The 16,866-nt window shown below is 36.9% G+C and overlaps 1 protein-coding gene across 9 annotated transcripts in view; it reads right to left on the bottom strand.

The window, feature by feature from the left end:
* Positions 1–1,337: 1,337 nt before the first annotated feature.
* Positions 1,338–16,866, bottom strand: part of Pias2 (protein inhibitor of activated STAT 2) — a 143,622-nt gene continuing 128,093 nt past the window's right edge. For 4 of the 9 annotated variants that reach the window (XM_045142965.1, XM_045142971.1, XM_045142966.1 and 1 more), the window contains 3 exons: positions 11,813–11,952; positions 5,872–5,909; positions 3,844–4,376 (listed from right to left, as the gene is read on the bottom strand). In XM_045142965.1, coding sequence (XP_044998900.1) covers positions 4,194–4,376; positions 5,872–5,909; positions 11,813–11,952 — 361 coding nt within the window. In that variant the 3' untranslated portion in view covers positions 3,844–4,193. Of the gene's footprint in view, positions 2,775–3,843; positions 4,377–5,871; positions 5,910–9,610; positions 9,783–11,812; positions 11,953–16,866 lie in introns of those variants that run through there. The other 5 variants (XR_006635736.1, XM_045142968.1, XM_045142969.1 and 2 more) reach the window with 5 other exon arrangements.

The following is a 16,866-nucleotide window of genomic DNA, read 5'->3' as shown; positions in this document are numbered from 1 at the left end:
TCCCCATGAGTTCAAGGATATCTTGAGCTAGAGCAAGGCCCTGCCTTGAAAAGCCAACATCACCACCAAATATTATGAGAAGAGAGGATTTACTATGGCTTAGTCTCTAGGGGAAGCTTCATGATGGCAGAGAAAAGATGGCAGAACAGAGGCTGGACATCACTTCCTTGCCACAGCAAGTGGAAAACAACAGCAAGAGAGCTCAACTAATACTGGCAAAAAGGTTCATACCCAGCAACACACATCCTCCTTAAGGCTCCACTTCCCAAGTTGCCATCAGCTAGGGACCAAGCATTCAGAACCTCTAAGTTTATGGGAGACATCTAATTCAAACCACAACTATTCAATAGGGCAGGCATTAAAGAACAGGCAAATCTTTTTATAAAACTTTATTTGCTGCTTCCATGAATTGTGGCATGGTTCCTAAGAAAAGAAGGATATAAACCAATCATACAGGAGTTATTAGTCCCTTAATAAGTAGAGAAATCCTAAAATTCTTTTCCATAAGTTTCACCATACAGGAATCAAACAGGAAAGACGGTGAGGATTCAACCATCAAGCACACATCTAAATGATAATAACTTTAAGCTCCCACACCACATGGACTCAGGGCCACTAAATTTAATGTTGGATTCAAGATTAAATGGAGCACTGCTTTATTTCTGCTAAGATAAAAAGAGCTAAGAAATAAAATTTAAAATTTCATAGGCATGAAGACAAACTTGCAGAGAAAACTGTTTACTTAAAAAGTACTTTGCTTTTTTTGTTTGTTTTGAGGCAGTCTCTCACTCCAGCCCAGGCTGACCTTGAACTCATAGTAATCTTTTTAACCTCAGTCTCCTGAGTGCTGAGAGCATTGTTTTTTTTTAAATAAATATGTTACTTATTTATTTATTTTATTTATTCAAGGTAGACAGAGAGAGAATGGATGCACCAGGGCTTCTAGCCACTGCAAATGAACTCCAGATATATGTGCCCCTTTGTGCCTCTGGCTTACATGGGTCTGGAGAATCAAACAGGGATCCTTTGGCTTTGTAGGCAAACACCTTAACCACTAAACCATCTCTCCAGCCTGGCATTGCTTTTAAATATTTTATTTTTATTTATTTGACAGAGAAAGAGAGAGAATGGGCATGCCTCCAGTCCCTGCAAATAATTTTAGACACATGCGACCCCTTGTGCATCTGGCTAACATGGATCCTGGCAAATGGAACCTGGGCCCCTTGGCTTTGCAGGCAAGCGCCTTAACTGCTAAGCCATCCCTCCAGCCCAAGTATTGCTTTTAAATAACCAATTGAGGTTAGCAGAGAAAGGTATAATTAAGAACAAAACAAATGTTTTGTGAAAACCAATTTTACTTAAAAATACAAATGCAACTAATAGATTCTTCATAGGCAGAAGACAAAGATAAGCAGAGTCCAGGACTGCTCTGAAGGCATAGCAAATTCAGATGCTGTCACCACTACTGTTTAAATCCCTCAAGTCTATCCTAAGGGAACCTTGCCTTACATCAAGTTATATTGTCAATATTCCCTTATCTATGTATCACATTTGCATGGCAGCTTTCCTGGAACAGATTATGAGATAAATGCCACAGTGCCTAAATCCACCTCACTGGACCTAGGACAGATACCAATTATTTATAATTTCAGGCAGAAAACAGAGTCTCAAAGAGACTCAGCTGGGGCCCAGGAAGCTAGTAAGTGAAAGGAGATCTTACATGAGAAGCTATGTGCAGCAGCGGTCACACTGTCAGGTATCACCAAGTAAGGAAAGTCCTGGTACTTCTAGATGACTGCAAAAGCATTACTACGGCTCATTTCCTTGAGTAAAGACACTCTAGCAATAACAAGCATGTTTCTCTAGCTCCACTATACTTGGTTAAATAGAAATCTGGCCTAGAAAGACACCGCTACAAAAAAAGTCAAGACCTTTATCAAATAAATGAGCATATTAAAGAAAGAGCATACAATCATAACATTGCCACAGGCCAAGGGCATAAAGTGTATGTCTTCAAAAATACCTAAAGTTAAGTCCCAAGTTTAATATTATAAACTTGAATCTATTTAAGTGTTAAGTGCCTGAGGTAAAATAAAATTTTACATAATCTCAGTGTAAAGCACCAGAAATGAACACTAAAACTGTTCGCATCAAAGTAACAAAAAAAAATGTTATCACAACTACAAATGCAGAGTATCAGTTACAAGAACTAATCGTTTCACTTAACATTTCCACTTACTTATAAAACTTTGTTCATTAAATTGAGTAAGGGAGTCTGTGAAACTCTAATATATTGGCAACAAAATGCAAACAACTAGGATAGCTTCTTTATTAACAAATTATGCCACACAAGCCAGGTCAGTTAAAAAAAAAATCTAATTACAGAGGTAACAGAAACTGTGTACTTATAGCATCAACATAAAATTTTGTAGGAAGTAATTCTGAATCTGGGCAGATTGTTAATCTAAAGGCTAAGAAGCCAGCAACTGGACTGTGGTGCAAGTCCTGCTGGGAGCTCAGGGGCTGGCCCTGCTTTGCATACTTGTAATGATAATAGTTACACCAAAAGGATACATGGGGTGATGCAGCCAAAGAGGTAAAGAGGAAGAGAACTACATATCACATTAGTACAGAAAAAAAGCACACAAAGGACACTAGAAGTTGAGAAGGTATGAAAGACCAAGCAAAACAAGTCAGCTCTCTGGAGTGGCACAAATTCTGAAGTCATATGTCTCTTGTCGTAAGTGAAGTATGGAGTCCTCATGTGGGCACTTCTGTGTGTCAAGTCCGTTAGCCAATTTAAAGAAAAACAAAAAAGCTGTTCAGAAGTGGATGCAGATTAAGGAAGAGAGAGTAAGCATCAATAAAGTAGTACATTCTTGATAACTAAAAAATATTTAGTAAGCCAAATGAAGCAAGTGAGAAAATGTGGATGAAAATGTTTTGTTATAACTAAAACCGTATTCTGAGTAACTGAAAGAAAATCACACAAGTGGTTTTCGAAGTGCAACAAGAACAGCCACTGGCATCGTGTTTAAGGGCAGCATGGAATGAGACAAGAAGCAGGGTTTAGGTCCTTCTCCTGAACACTTCCTCACTTTATTCAAACATTCCTAGCTGTATGTGTGGTTTCACAAAAGATTAATCAAAGAAGGAAAAAGAAAAGATCTGATGTCATCTCTTGCTATTTTTTCCTCAAATTTGAAAGTCACTGCTGAGCTAGAAATTATATTAGTAAGAAATACAACCAGAGATCTAACATAGAATTTCTATGTCAGTGTCACTAAAACATGAAAAGTTTCAGAGATTGTACATTATAGCATGTTGTTCTATAAGATAAATGAACAAATTAAGTTTTTAAATCTATCCTTCTGCCTCCAAACAACTGGTATTTCTGGACATGGCAAAGAAAATTCTAACAGACCTCAAGCATACTGCATCCTTAAGCTGCAAATACTCTTTCATAAGAAGGCAAGACTCAAATTGAACATTAAACTCTAGAATGAGAATGTACAATCACCGAAAGTAACACCGTATGCCAGGCCAGAATCTGCATAGCTGAACATAATCACTAAGAGAGAGCAGCAAATCCCAGCACTTCACTCTGCATACATTAGCAAATAACGTTAAAGTGTAAATGTCAACAACACAGGGCCACTTTCTCTGATGGATCATGAAGAGTAAAACTAATGGAAAAGTGGAACCCAAGCTCTAGCCACTTATTGAAATTTCATTACTTCAACAAAATAGAGCAGATCTCTATGGAAAGGATAAATTCAGCAAACAATTTCTTTCCATCTACTTTTTTCCTTCATAATAAACATAGTTGCTGTTGTTCTAGAATCAGTTATTACATCTTTTTAATTAGAAAAGTATTTACATAACTTTATTGCTGTTTATTGTAACAAAAAATTAAACTGGTTTGTTGAATCCATCCAGTAATGTATGAAATTGAAATCCACTGTTCAAGAAGATACCATTACAGCTGAATGTATCTGATGCTCAGCGTACAGCATAAGTCCTGCATGTCACGTGGTTCTTGCTGGAGTCATTTATGTTCATTTCTCAAAAAGCTGAAGAATCCATCTGACATTTCAATAAATATTAAATTGAAAAAAAAATAGGTTCCATGGACCAGAGATCCAAGAAAGAGCAGTCTGATGATTGATTCCCAGAATCAAGTGAGTCCTCCTTTAGTCCAATGAGATAATGTCAGGAAGGTTACTTCCACTGCTGGTTATGACCCCTGTCTCACTCCTGCTGCTGGATGAACTAACATGAGTACTGCTTTCATGGGAGCTGGTGGTGGTGACGGACGTACTGCTTGCTGTTAGGGGTGAGGTGAGACTATCCAAAAACATAGGAGGACAGTACTGCTTGAAACAAACAATGATGTCGATGAGGAAAAGGCTATGTTGATTTTAAATAAAGAAACTAGATATTGTTACATATGCCCAAGTGACAGCTACACAGTTAAATCCCTCAGGATTTAAAAATATCTCAAAACTTCACATCTTTGGGTAGAAGATAGTTAGATATTTTACAGTTATTAATGAAAGCAGATTTATTTATTTCTCAAAATATGTGGTACTTGTTTGTTGACGATATACAGAGGAAAAAGTACAAGTAATGTCAACAATAACTGAAGTCATTTAACATTAAATACTGGCCCCACAATTATGACTCATACAACCTCAAAAATAATTTAACAATCCAAACAAAATTTGACAATTTTTCAAAATTTAGTATAGAAAGATCCAATAATAGTAAGCGACCAAATGAATGATGGCACTGAAGTCCTATGAATAAACAAATATAACAGTGCTTGTGCAATCAGGATGTTAACATTAATTCTAAACTGAAGGCCACATGGTATCAAATTACCATAAGATGCTCAGAGAATCATATAATCACAAAACTTTGGAATAAAATTTAAAAGAGATCTAACCTAATAGTCCTTGCAATGCTTAACATCCTTCTCCAAGTACTCATTTTTAAAGCCCTTTTGCCATCCTGGTTGCTTTAAAATACAAGTATGAGTGTAATAATGTAATGCTGACCACGAAGAGTGGACATGTTAAACACTCTTTTATACAACACTGTAGAATGTTTTAATAGAGAAACAATTGCACTGACTTTAGCTCAGAATGTCTAGTTGAATACTGCAAGACATGTCCTGCTTGTATTTATTTGGACAATATGAAAGATCAGTAGAACTATCTCACTAATAGCAATGGAACAGTAGTGTTAAACTGAAGTTGTTCAAACTACACAAGGCTCATCCCAGACTACAGTTAGCCAATTTTTGATAAGCCCATCAAATAGTGGCCCACAGTCCTTCTCTCCCTCCCTAAATGCTTACTACATGAGTCTTCAGGTTGGGACTTTGGAATACTCTATTTTAATTTCTTTTCTTGAATAGAAAACCCGGCCACACTAGAACTTTCAAATGGAACAGACCCTGTTTCAATCTGATTATCTTTCAAATAATGAAGAATTAAGCTAAATATGTCTAATGAACTTTTGTTGTTGAACTTCTACATATAATTTTGTATGTAATATAGACTTTACTTGTAAAATCTTAACTTCCAGGCACTCAACATTGTTTCTACTCATTTTAATCACTCAAACCCTTGAAAAGAAACACCAACTCATTAGGATATAGTCTAAAATTTAGGTATGAAAGACAAAAGTAAGTTGAAGAACAGTAATTTTATTCCGCCAAACATAACTGCAAAATACTCATACGGTACTGCTTTTCTATCAATGTAAGAATTCACTGTCCTGATTTTATGCAACTGGTCATTTTTACTTAGTATGACATAATCAACAATCAGATATAAATTAGTTGCTTAAATTCAGGATACATACCTGGGGATCAACTGGAATAAGGGAAAGAAAATCCAAACCTAAAACAAAAATGCTTTGTTAATAGTTGTCTCATATTTTGGAGACTAGAATTAATTCCCAAGATCATTCTGTACTCATCATAAGTCACAAAACATTTGTGGCAAGAGCTTGCCACTCTGTCATGGGGAAGTTCTAGAAACATGGTCAGTGTCTAAAACTCAAGGACCAACAGATTTCCTGACCAAGCAACTGGAAAAGCGCCTTTCAAGAACTCAAAGACAACATTCCAAAATTTTCCAGAAGAAGCCAAACAAATGTTCTTATCACTTGTAAGAGAGGCAATTAGAAAAAAAAATCATGCTCTTTGGGCCACTGGGGGTCGGGGGTGGGGGTGGGGAATGACAACAGGGCGTGGTGGCACACGCCTTTAATTCCAACACCCGGGAGGCAGAGATACGAGGATTCCTGTGAGTTCAAGCCCCCCCCCCCGCCAAGACTACATAGTTAATTCCAGATCAGCCTGGGCCAGAGCGAGACACTACCTTGGGGGGAAGAGGAGATAGCGTACTAAGGTCCCTAAGATGTACGCCACACAGAGGGTCATTGTGCAGTCGTCTATCATCAATGGCTAGCTCTGTCCCCAACCACAGCAGCAGGACAAAGTGTACACAGTATGTCCCTAACCAGAGCAGCAGGACAAAGTGTATACAGTGTGATATATGCATTGGGTTACTGCTCAATAAGTTAACAGTAATGAAGGATTACTAGGTTCTCAACTAAGGCAATTTTCTAAACCAAGGAACTGGAAATCTACAGGTAAGTTTTGGAAACAGGAATACAGGAAAGTGTATACCCCATTATTTTAAAATATTAAAGTAGTAATAATTAATAGTAAAGTTCATGTCTGAAAAGCTTGGCAATACATTTCAAAATTGGCTTCCCCCAGTGTGGTGAAATACTTTTCAATTATTTCAAAACAATAAAAAAGAAACCACATACTAGGTATAGGCCATTAAGATAGACCAGTGTCTATTCAATTCCATGAATGTGTATATGCTAGTATTCAATGTCATTTGAAATGTAACAATCAGAGAGGTAGTCCGTATACCAGTCTGAAAATAGACATTATTGAGGAGGATGCTTGAAATAGTTACTACTACATAGATATTTAAAAATACTACTAACTAATAAGCAACTTGAACTCAAAAAATTTAGTAGCCAGGCATGGTGAGACACGCTTTTAATCCCAGTACTCGGGAGGCAGAGGTTGGAGGATTGCTGTAAACTCAAAGCCAGCCTGGGACTACGCAGTGAAATTCAGATCAACCTGGGCTAGAATGAGACTGTACCCTGAAACCTCCCTTCCTCCAAAATGTGTTTATATATATATTTATTCCCTTATTTCTAAGTGAATGTATTTTAATTGCTTATCAATGATACAAGCTGTGCCACCAATCAAATGGAATGAATTATTCAAACGATTTCTAGAGGGTTTTTAAAGCTTAGTTACTATAAGTTTATATTTATCTGTTAATAGCTATATGATAAACTAGTTTGAGCCAACAATGGACAAAAGGAGTCACAATTCACCTTTCTAATGATACCCTCATTAAATTCATAATCAGAAAGTATTTAAATAACACGTCTTTCACATTAAAGATAATATTTGATAAATTCTGTTTCTGAGAAGTAATTCAAAATGCCAGGCTTTATATGTCTTCTAAGAGTATGTAACATTCAGTGTTCTATCACTGATCAAGTCACAAGAGTTTAATGGAACACTATTCAATTAATTTTATAAATTTCTATTTTGCTCCAAATAGTGCAATGTTTTTAAAATAGCTTCCACATTTTCATAGCTTTTTAATTTTGTATTTCCATTGCTTTTTATTATCAATGTTTTCAGATTTTTGAGGAAGACTTGCACCCTGTACCCCAGATTGACCTAGAACTCATAAATTGCCCTAGCCCTGCCTCCCAAGTGGTGGGATTACAGGTAAAAGCCATCAGTGGTGTGTGGCTTAACATTATTTTCAGTGTTTACTACTCATTCCATTTTAATAATTGAAAGTATATAAAGCTAAACAATGCATTAAGATTTCTGATGAAATACTGTATAGTGAAACCAAATCATGTAAAAATTCAGAGTTTTGAAATTGCTCAACCATTGTCATCTCATTGCTTTAAGTGAATATACAGGCTTGATATAATCAAATTATTTTTGCAGCTCTATCCTATGAGGCCCACACTGAAGACCAAAGACTATATATATTTTAATTATTTCACATTCAGCTTTTCAGATACATTGTAATTCTCTTTGATTAATTCATGTGTACCACCATGTGTAAAGTCTATTTAGAAAGCTTTAAGAAATATATATTTGTTTTGATCTCTCATCCAGGTATAAGTAGAATAGTGTAACTTAAAAAGCTGGGCATGGTGGCACATGCCTTTAATCCCAGCACTTGGGAGGCAGAGGTAGGAGGAGCGCCATGAGTTCGAGGCACCCTGAGACTACACAGTGAATTCCAGGTCAGCCTGAGCTAGAGTAAGACCCTATCTCGAAAAACCAAAGCAAAGTAAAAAACAAAACTCTAATAAAATATATAAACATTTTTCCAAACTTTTGGATGACTGTGTTATAACCATGACAGAGGTGATGTTTATACCAAATCCGATAAGGTGTTTTTAAACTTATTTTTTAAATTTAAATTTTATGTTATTTACTTATTTATTTGAGAGAGGAGGGCAGATATATAAAAAGAGAATGGGCATGCCAGGGTCTCTAGCCACTGCAAATGAACTCTAGATACATGTTCCACCATGTGCATCTGGGCTTACGTGGGACCTAGGGAATCGAATGTGGGTCCTTAGGCTTTGTAAGCAAATGCCTTAGAAGTTAAACCATCTATCTCTCCAGCCCCCAATAAGGTTTTAATGTGACTATATTTTCAAAAACATATTGTCTCAAGATTTACTTAGAATTTTGGATGGCATTCCAAATAAAAAAAAAACCTAAATTACCAGCAAAATCTATTATTTTTACTTTTTAACAAGGTTATTAACCCACATGACTTTTGGGATTGATGTTTCTCGTATGTATTGGCTGTGTGAGGCTTCCTTTGTGGGAAGAAATGGGCTCAGAAGTAGGAGTTCCTTTGAGCCCCACAGGCAACCTAGCCCTGGGTGCTGCCTTAGTCTGCGTTCCATGTTGGTCTTCAAGGTCTAACTGTTTTTTAAGTCTCCAGATTCTTTTGCAGGGCGAGGTGAGCCACCTGCAGACCTTGAACATAAACCAGGCATTTGTGTCTATCTAAACTGTCTAACAATAAAGGTGGTGAATTAAAAACAAAAAACTCATATGAAATAGTTCCATCAATTAAAAGTTTTACTGACTTATTTTATAAGCTTAGCAAAATATTATTTATTTATTTTACCATGTTTCAACTATAACATGATATTTTTTTGTCTTCAGTAAGTATTTCATAGTTAAAAATGTTGTTTTGTGCTTGCTTTGGCAGCACATATTTAACTAAATGTAAGTAGTGTTAAAATTCTGATGGTACATTCTAAATGTTCTTGTTTTATTAACACTGATAAAATTGTAACTTTTAGATGCTTCATTAAGTAAAATGGATCATAGAGGTTTTCCTTACTTGAGACATAAAACTTTCACAAAACATAAATGCTACATTGTTAAATAGGTCAAGTTTTAGCACTTTCAAACTGTAACGATACAACTTTTGAGCACCATTCGCACCTGACAATATGGCACTAGCAATAATAAGGTAGTCATATTTTTCTTGAAATAATCAAGCTGTTTTCCACTCCATAAACACAAATAATTTGTTTATTTTGCATTCACTGTTGCACAACATCAGAAGCTGCTCCAAGCTGCAGTTCATTATTAATATCAGTTCTTCTCTGTTCTCCTGCAGATTCAGAAGATTCATGTGTGTGAGGTTTCAAAGGAATGCAAGAAAGGTATTAAAACTTTGTCTTCTCCCCATTCTTGCTGCTCTATTTCATATTTTACTATAAAATTATCAAAATTTATATCAAAACTGTACATTACAACTAATTACATAAAATTATACACAAAAACCAAGTTACTAATTATAAAAGAGTATCATTTACAATCAAACTAAAGTCTAAACAATTTAGGTATAGTAATTACTATGTAACTCAACAATAAACTAGCAAGTGTTTTGGAGCAATTTGTAAACTGGTAAGAAAGCTTTTAAGCATTTTACCAACAAGATACTAGTTTATATTGAAATATAAACCATGGATACTAACAATATTTCTAAAAGCTTGATTGCACTTTATGAAATAAACAGTTCAATATTTTTCAAATCTACACATTTTTAAGACAAAATTTACTTAGCGCTCAAAATTTGAAATAATGTAAAATTTCCAAAATTAAATAAAAATCGATTCAAACTCATAAATTGAGTCTTATTAGTAGGACTAGTGATTTGCATGTTATTTTATGTATTATTGCTTAATGCCTAGAGTCATGCCGACAAATATAAATGTTCACTGTCTTTTCTCAGGACTAATTTTTAATTGAACGTTTTAAGTAAGCAATTTATTTTGCTATGTTCATTTAAAACACATACTTAAATGGTAAGTGGAGACTGCAAACTAGCAAAAGTTAAAAATAACACATGACTACCAAGAATTAAAAACTTCCAAAAAGTTCCAAAAGGGGGAAAAGATGAGAAAATTCCAAGACTTGAATTAATAGTGCAATCTAGCCTTGTTATACACATAGAAGTTATTTGAACATCTGGAATTTTAAAGTACCGATTGTTTTTGACCTATACCAGTAATTATAAAACTTAAAAAAGAGACCATGAACCCTCACCCAGTACTAAAGTATCAATCTTTGTATACAATGAATACTTTATAATTGGCTTTACACAAAACCTCTTAAAACATTAACTCCCAAATTATGTATGAAGCAAACACACATGTCCTACACATGTCTTTCTTTTTTGAAAGACTCTTTTAGTGGATATTGTTCTTAGCCTATACTCACTTCCACTACATTTTTTATTAAAATAGTTAAAACGTAATTCATGAGATGAAATTATTGGACTAGATAACACAGCAATCAATTATTTCAAAAACATAAATTTTGCCCAACAGAATAAGTATTGTGTTCATAATAAAGACCTCATTAAGAGGAAGAAAAAAAATTTAACTAAAGGTCAAAATCAGCTTCATAAAATCTAAAAAATAAGAGGGATGTGTATTCCATTAAAATGCCCTTCAGAGAGAAGGGACTATGAATATAATAGTCACTCATTGAAACCTGCTCAAACCTGAAAAAATATGTATGAACACAAAGGCTCTGGAGAAAGGAAAGAAGAATAAAGGGGAAAAGTTTAAAATTTATAATACGGTCTTGGTAAGTTGTAGACTAAGGCAATTCAAACAATTTAAAAATTTTAAATGCAGTTAATTACACATGTAACAGATATCTCTCCAAATATTAAGCTCTATTCTAGAGAAATAAATGGTAGAACCTATCTTTATAGTAAGAAAAATTCACAAGGTAAAGTTGACAGGGACAATTGGGCCCAAACTCTATCAATATACTCTGAAGTTCTAAAGAAAGACTTCTGAGGAAATACCCTACCCTTACCTGTGAAGCTGCTATGGTAAATAAATCAAGAAAATCAAGAAAAGGTTTAAGAACAAATTCTCTACAAGAAAGAAGAAAAATTTTCTGCTATAATTCTGTATTTCCTATCTATAGAAATCTATAGATTCTCAGTAGTTTAAATAAAAACTGTATATGATATACTAAAAACAGTAACATTTCTATGTGAAATCCCTCAAATTTCTTTCACATCTGCACTGAAAACATCAAAACTCTACTGATTAAGATTAAAAATAATATAACCTCCCATACCCAACTCCAAAAGAAAGCCAACAAAAACTCTCCACATACCTGGCAAGTCTGATGACATGCTTGATACTGGCGTGTGGTGGAATGGTACTGCGTAGTCTGTTAATGAAGGTGGAAGAGCAGCGGGATCAACCGAAGTCACACTGGGCACCCTTACAGAAGATGGCTGATACATGAGAACCCTGTTTTAAATAGCACGGGAAATGACAATCTGACTGTTAGTTCACAGGACAGAAGAGATAAACCACTGGACATTCTCTGATGTACATTCACTACATGAAAGCACAACTATATGGCAGCAACTCACTACACAATACTGCACATGAACCTCTCCTCTTTACTAACAGTATTCATTCTAACATGATGCATTAAAATATAATGGTGCTGTCATCCACAAACAGAAATATACATGTGTATATGCATGTGGATATAAGAAATTAAGACTAAGAGCAGGATGTGGTGGCACATGCCTTGAATCCCAGCACTTGGGAGGTAGAAGTAGAATTTCCTGAGTATGAGGCCCACCCTGAGCACCCTGAGTTAGATCAAGACTTTACCTCGGAGGGAGGGAGGGAGGGAGGGAGGGAGGGAGGGAGGGAGGGAGGGAGGGAGGGAGGGAGGGAGGGAGGGAGGGAGGGAGGAAGGAAGGAAGGAAGGAAGGAAGGAAGGAAGGAAGGAAGGAAGGAAGGAAGGAAGGAAGGGAAAAGGAAGGGAAAAGGAAGGGAAAAGGAAGGGAAAAGGAAGGAAAAGAAAGAAATTAGGACTAAACTAGAGGACTCCTAAGGTTTGATTTAAATCAAATCACATTGGGCACCTAGGCTGAGGATACAGTTCAGTGGTAGAGTGCTTACCTAACATGCACAAAGTCCTGGGTTCAAATCTAGCATGACAAACAAATGTCAGGGTAGCTTGATAAGAAAACTACTAATATTTCAACCGAAAGATACTTAATTCTACTTTGAATTTTTATAATATAAAACCTTACATGGAAATGATCTGAACAAAATTAGCCAATCCTAAAGCTACACAGTTTAGTAAGAAAAAAAAGGAACAAGAAATGTGGACAAGATGACCAAGTACTCAGAATGGCCACCACAACACTATCTTGTAAGAGGGTTATGCCTTTGAGATTAGCTGTTCATGTTACTACAAACACAAATTAAGACTCAACAAGTACTTTACAATAATGTAGTATAATATAAAATATATGCATACTGCATAATGAAAACTATAATTTTAAGAAGCAGTATACTTAAGAACTATACATTATTTCTGAAAAGGTGCATGCTTAATGAGATTTCATGCTCTTCCTATTTTGCTTACATTTTCTCTTAGCACAGGAGAAATAACTAGTGCTTTGTAAGAAAATCATCTTGAAAATATGTAAGAAACTAAGAAACATTACTGAACTATGTAGTGATAAAGACCATTTAGGAAGAGGGAAGGAGATGCTGGAAAGGGGCAAAATATTAAGGTTAGCATTACAAAGGTACCCGTCAACTAACATGAGCTCAAAGACTAAGTCTGGAAAAAAACAATTAGGAGAGTCGGAGGAAGTTGTTCAAGGTCATCCCAAGTACTTATTAAGTTTGAGGCCTGTTAGAACTACATGAGAATTTGTCTCCAAAATACCTCCCAAGATACATTCAGCAGGAAAAGCTAGCTCCAGATTGTGTTCTGTCCCCAGCTATTACCAATAGGGCAGGAGGTGGCTGGCAAGGCTATGCCTTCATAAAGAGATAAAGGTCACTTATTTATACCTTTCTCAAACAATCCACTAACACAGCTGTAAAGATTTGGGATCTGCAGAAAATAAGATCAAAATCAACATCAAGATCCAGCACTTATGTTTAAAATAAGGACAGCTTAGTTTACACAGCAGAACCCTTTATTAAAAATCAACTTTGAGCCGGGTGTGGTGGAGCATGCCTTTAATCCCAGCACTTTGAAAGGTAGAGGTAGGAGGAACTGCCACGAGTTTGAGGCCACCCTAAGATAAAATGGTGAATTCCAGGTCAGCCTGAGCTACAGCCAGACCCTACCTCGAACCCCCTCCCCCAAAAACCAACTTTCGAGAGCTGGGCATGGTCCACATGCCTTTAATCCCAGCACTTAAGAGGCAGCGGTAGGAGGATCACAGTGAGTTCGAGGCTACCCTGAGACTGCCTAGTAAATTCCAAGTCAGCCTGGGCTAGGGCAAAGCCTTACCCTCAAAAAATAAAAACAAAACCAGACATGGTGGTACATGCCTTTAATCCCAGCACTTGCAAGGCAGAGGTAGGAGGATTGCTATGAATATGAGGCTGCCCTGAGACTAGAGTGATTTCCAGGTCAGCCTGGGCTACAGCAAGACCCTACCTCGAAACACACCACAAAAAAAAAAAAAGAAAAAAGAAAAAAAATCAACGTCAAGGGTTGGAGCGATGGCTTACAGGTTAAGGCATTTGCCTGCAAAACCAAAGGACCCAGGCCTAAGGTGATACATGCATCTAGAGTTCATTTACAGCAGTTGAAGGCTCTGGCATGCCCATTCTCTCAATGGATGGATGGATGTAATGTGTGTGTATATATATATCCTCTTTCTCCCTCCCTCAAATATATAAAAAATAAAATAAAAGCAACTTTTGAGGCCAGATGTGGTGCCACATACCTTTAACCCCAGCACTTGGGAAGCAGATGTAGGAGGACTGCTCTGAGTATGAGGTCAGCCTGGACCTACAGAGTAAGTCCCAGGTCAGCCTGGGCTAAAGTTAGAACCTACGGGGGGGAGGGGGGGGGCCTTGGAGGGGTGGAGCAATTATTCAGCGGTTAAGGCACTAAGCCTGATGGCCTGGGTTCAATTCCCCAGAATCTATGTACCAGACACAAACTGCAGTGTGCATCTGGAGTTTGTTTGCAGTGGCAGGTGATTCTGGCATGCCAATACTCATTCATTCTCATTCTATCCCTGTCCCTCACTCTCCGTCTTGCACTCAAAGAAGTAAATAAAACTATTTTTAAAAAATGAACTTCAGGCTGGGTGTTGTAGCACATGCCTTTAATACCAGAACTAAGGTGGCAGAGGGGGGAGGATCACTGTGAGTTTGAGACCAACCTTAAGACTAATGTCAAGTCAGATCAGCCAGAGCAAGACTCTACCTCAAAAAACAAACAAAAAATGGCTCAGCAGTTAAAGATGCTTGCTTGTAAAGTCTGATGACCCAGGATGGAGTCTCCAGTGCCCATGTAAACCAGATGCACAAAGTTACGCACGTGTCTGGAGTTAATTTGCAGTGGTAAGAGGGTCTGGCATGCCCTTACTTACACACACACACACACACACACACACTCTCTCTCTCTCTCCCCTTGCAAATAAATGATTTTTAAAAAAATCAACTGAAAACACAGTAAGTACTTCTTTTATACCTCAAAGACAAAGAAGTGGCATGGCTCAGCAGTGAACCATGCATCACAAAGCCATGGGTCTCATCCTCAGCAATGCAAACTTAGTAAGTCTCAAATAACAAAATGAAACACACACACAAATGTGGGATTGAGGAGGTTGTTCACTGTTAAGGGTGCTTGCTTATAAAGCCTGACAGACTGGGCTCAATTCCCCAGTACCCAAGTAAAGCCAAATGCACAAAGTGGTGCATAGTATCTGTTTGCAGTGACAGGAAGCGCTGGCGCGCCCATCCTCTCCCTCTGCTTGAAAACAAATAAAAATTAAAAAGTTTTTTTAAAAGAGTTTTAAAAAGCCTAAGGACTCAGGTTTGATTCCCTAATACCCACATAAGCCAAATGCACAAGATGGCGCATGCATCTGGAGTTTGCCTGTAGTGGCTAGAGGACCTGGCATACCCATTCTCTCACTGTCTCTCCCCGTCTCTCTCAAATAAATAAACAAACAAACAAAGTTTTAAAATCTTGTTACTGATTACTCAGAGAATTCACAAATACATACTCAGGCACAAACACATACACTTTTCATGACATACAGTATAGTATAAAAGTAAGTTGTTAGTATGCTGCTATATAGCAAACTAGGATTCTAGATCATGTATAACTTCAAAGACTTAAATGGAATTCATACTTGGTCCACATTTAGAAAGGTTAACAAATCTTACTTGTGCGTTTCAAGTTCACTGTGTACTTCCACTTTATGACCATAGAAATATAGAAGAGATTTACAACTGCCACCAATTCTCAATCCATATTTAATTTAATCATATTTAGTATTATTATTCACTATTCTATGTCTCCTATTTTTAGAGTACATCAAACAAGGAAGCAACCACCAATTTTTGTCAAGGAAAGGGGCAGAAGTGTAACATGTAAAGCTAATTTAAGTTTTCTAAATATTTTCATGGTAACAATATTTTACAGATAGTGACAAAGGTACATTTAAAACTCCACTAGAAGCTGAGCATGGTGTTACACACCTTTAATCTCAGCACTTGGAAGGCAGAGAAGTAGAAGGATCAATGTGAGTTTGAGGCCAGCCTGGAACAACTCAGTGAGTTCCAGGTCAGCCTGGGCTAGAGTGAGAGCCTACCTTGAAAAAAAACAAATAACAAAAACCCACGGGCTGGAGAGATGGCGTAGCGGTTGAGCGCTTGCCTGTGAAGCCTAAGGACCCCGGTTCGAGGCTCGGTTCCCCAGGTCCCACGTTAGCCAGATGCACAAGGGGGCGCACGCGTCTGGAGTTCGTTTGCAGTGGCTGGAAGCCCTGGCGCGCCCATTCTCTCTCTCTCCCTGTCTTTCTCTCTGTGCCTGTCGCTCTCAAATAAATAAATAAATAAAATTAAAACAACAACAACAAAAAAAAAAACCCTCTACTCGGTATGGACTGCTCTCAAAACGGTAATAGTTATTCTCTCCAGGTGTAAACAATAACTTCCTTCTGGGTTCTTTAATAAACTGTTCATTACTTTAGTAAGACATTATATCTCTTGAACAGCACTCTAAAAACTTAAAAGTAGAAAAGGGCTAGTGATGACAACCATTGCACAAAGCTACACCATGAGATTTGACAGATAGCATCTACTCTGACAAAGGCGTGCTTTTAACACAATATATCAACTAGCAGCTTTCAGGAAGCTCCATTAAAAAGTTTT

This window comes from Jaculus jaculus, chromosome 2 (genome assembly GCF_020740685.1).
Source record: "Jaculus jaculus isolate mJacJac1 chromosome 2, mJacJac1.mat.Y.cur, whole genome shotgun sequence".
NCBI lineage: Eukaryota > Metazoa > Chordata > Mammalia > Rodentia > Dipodidae > Jaculus > Jaculus jaculus.
Note: the sequence above shows the minus strand (reverse complement) of the source record. Positions and strands in the feature narration are given on the sequence as shown.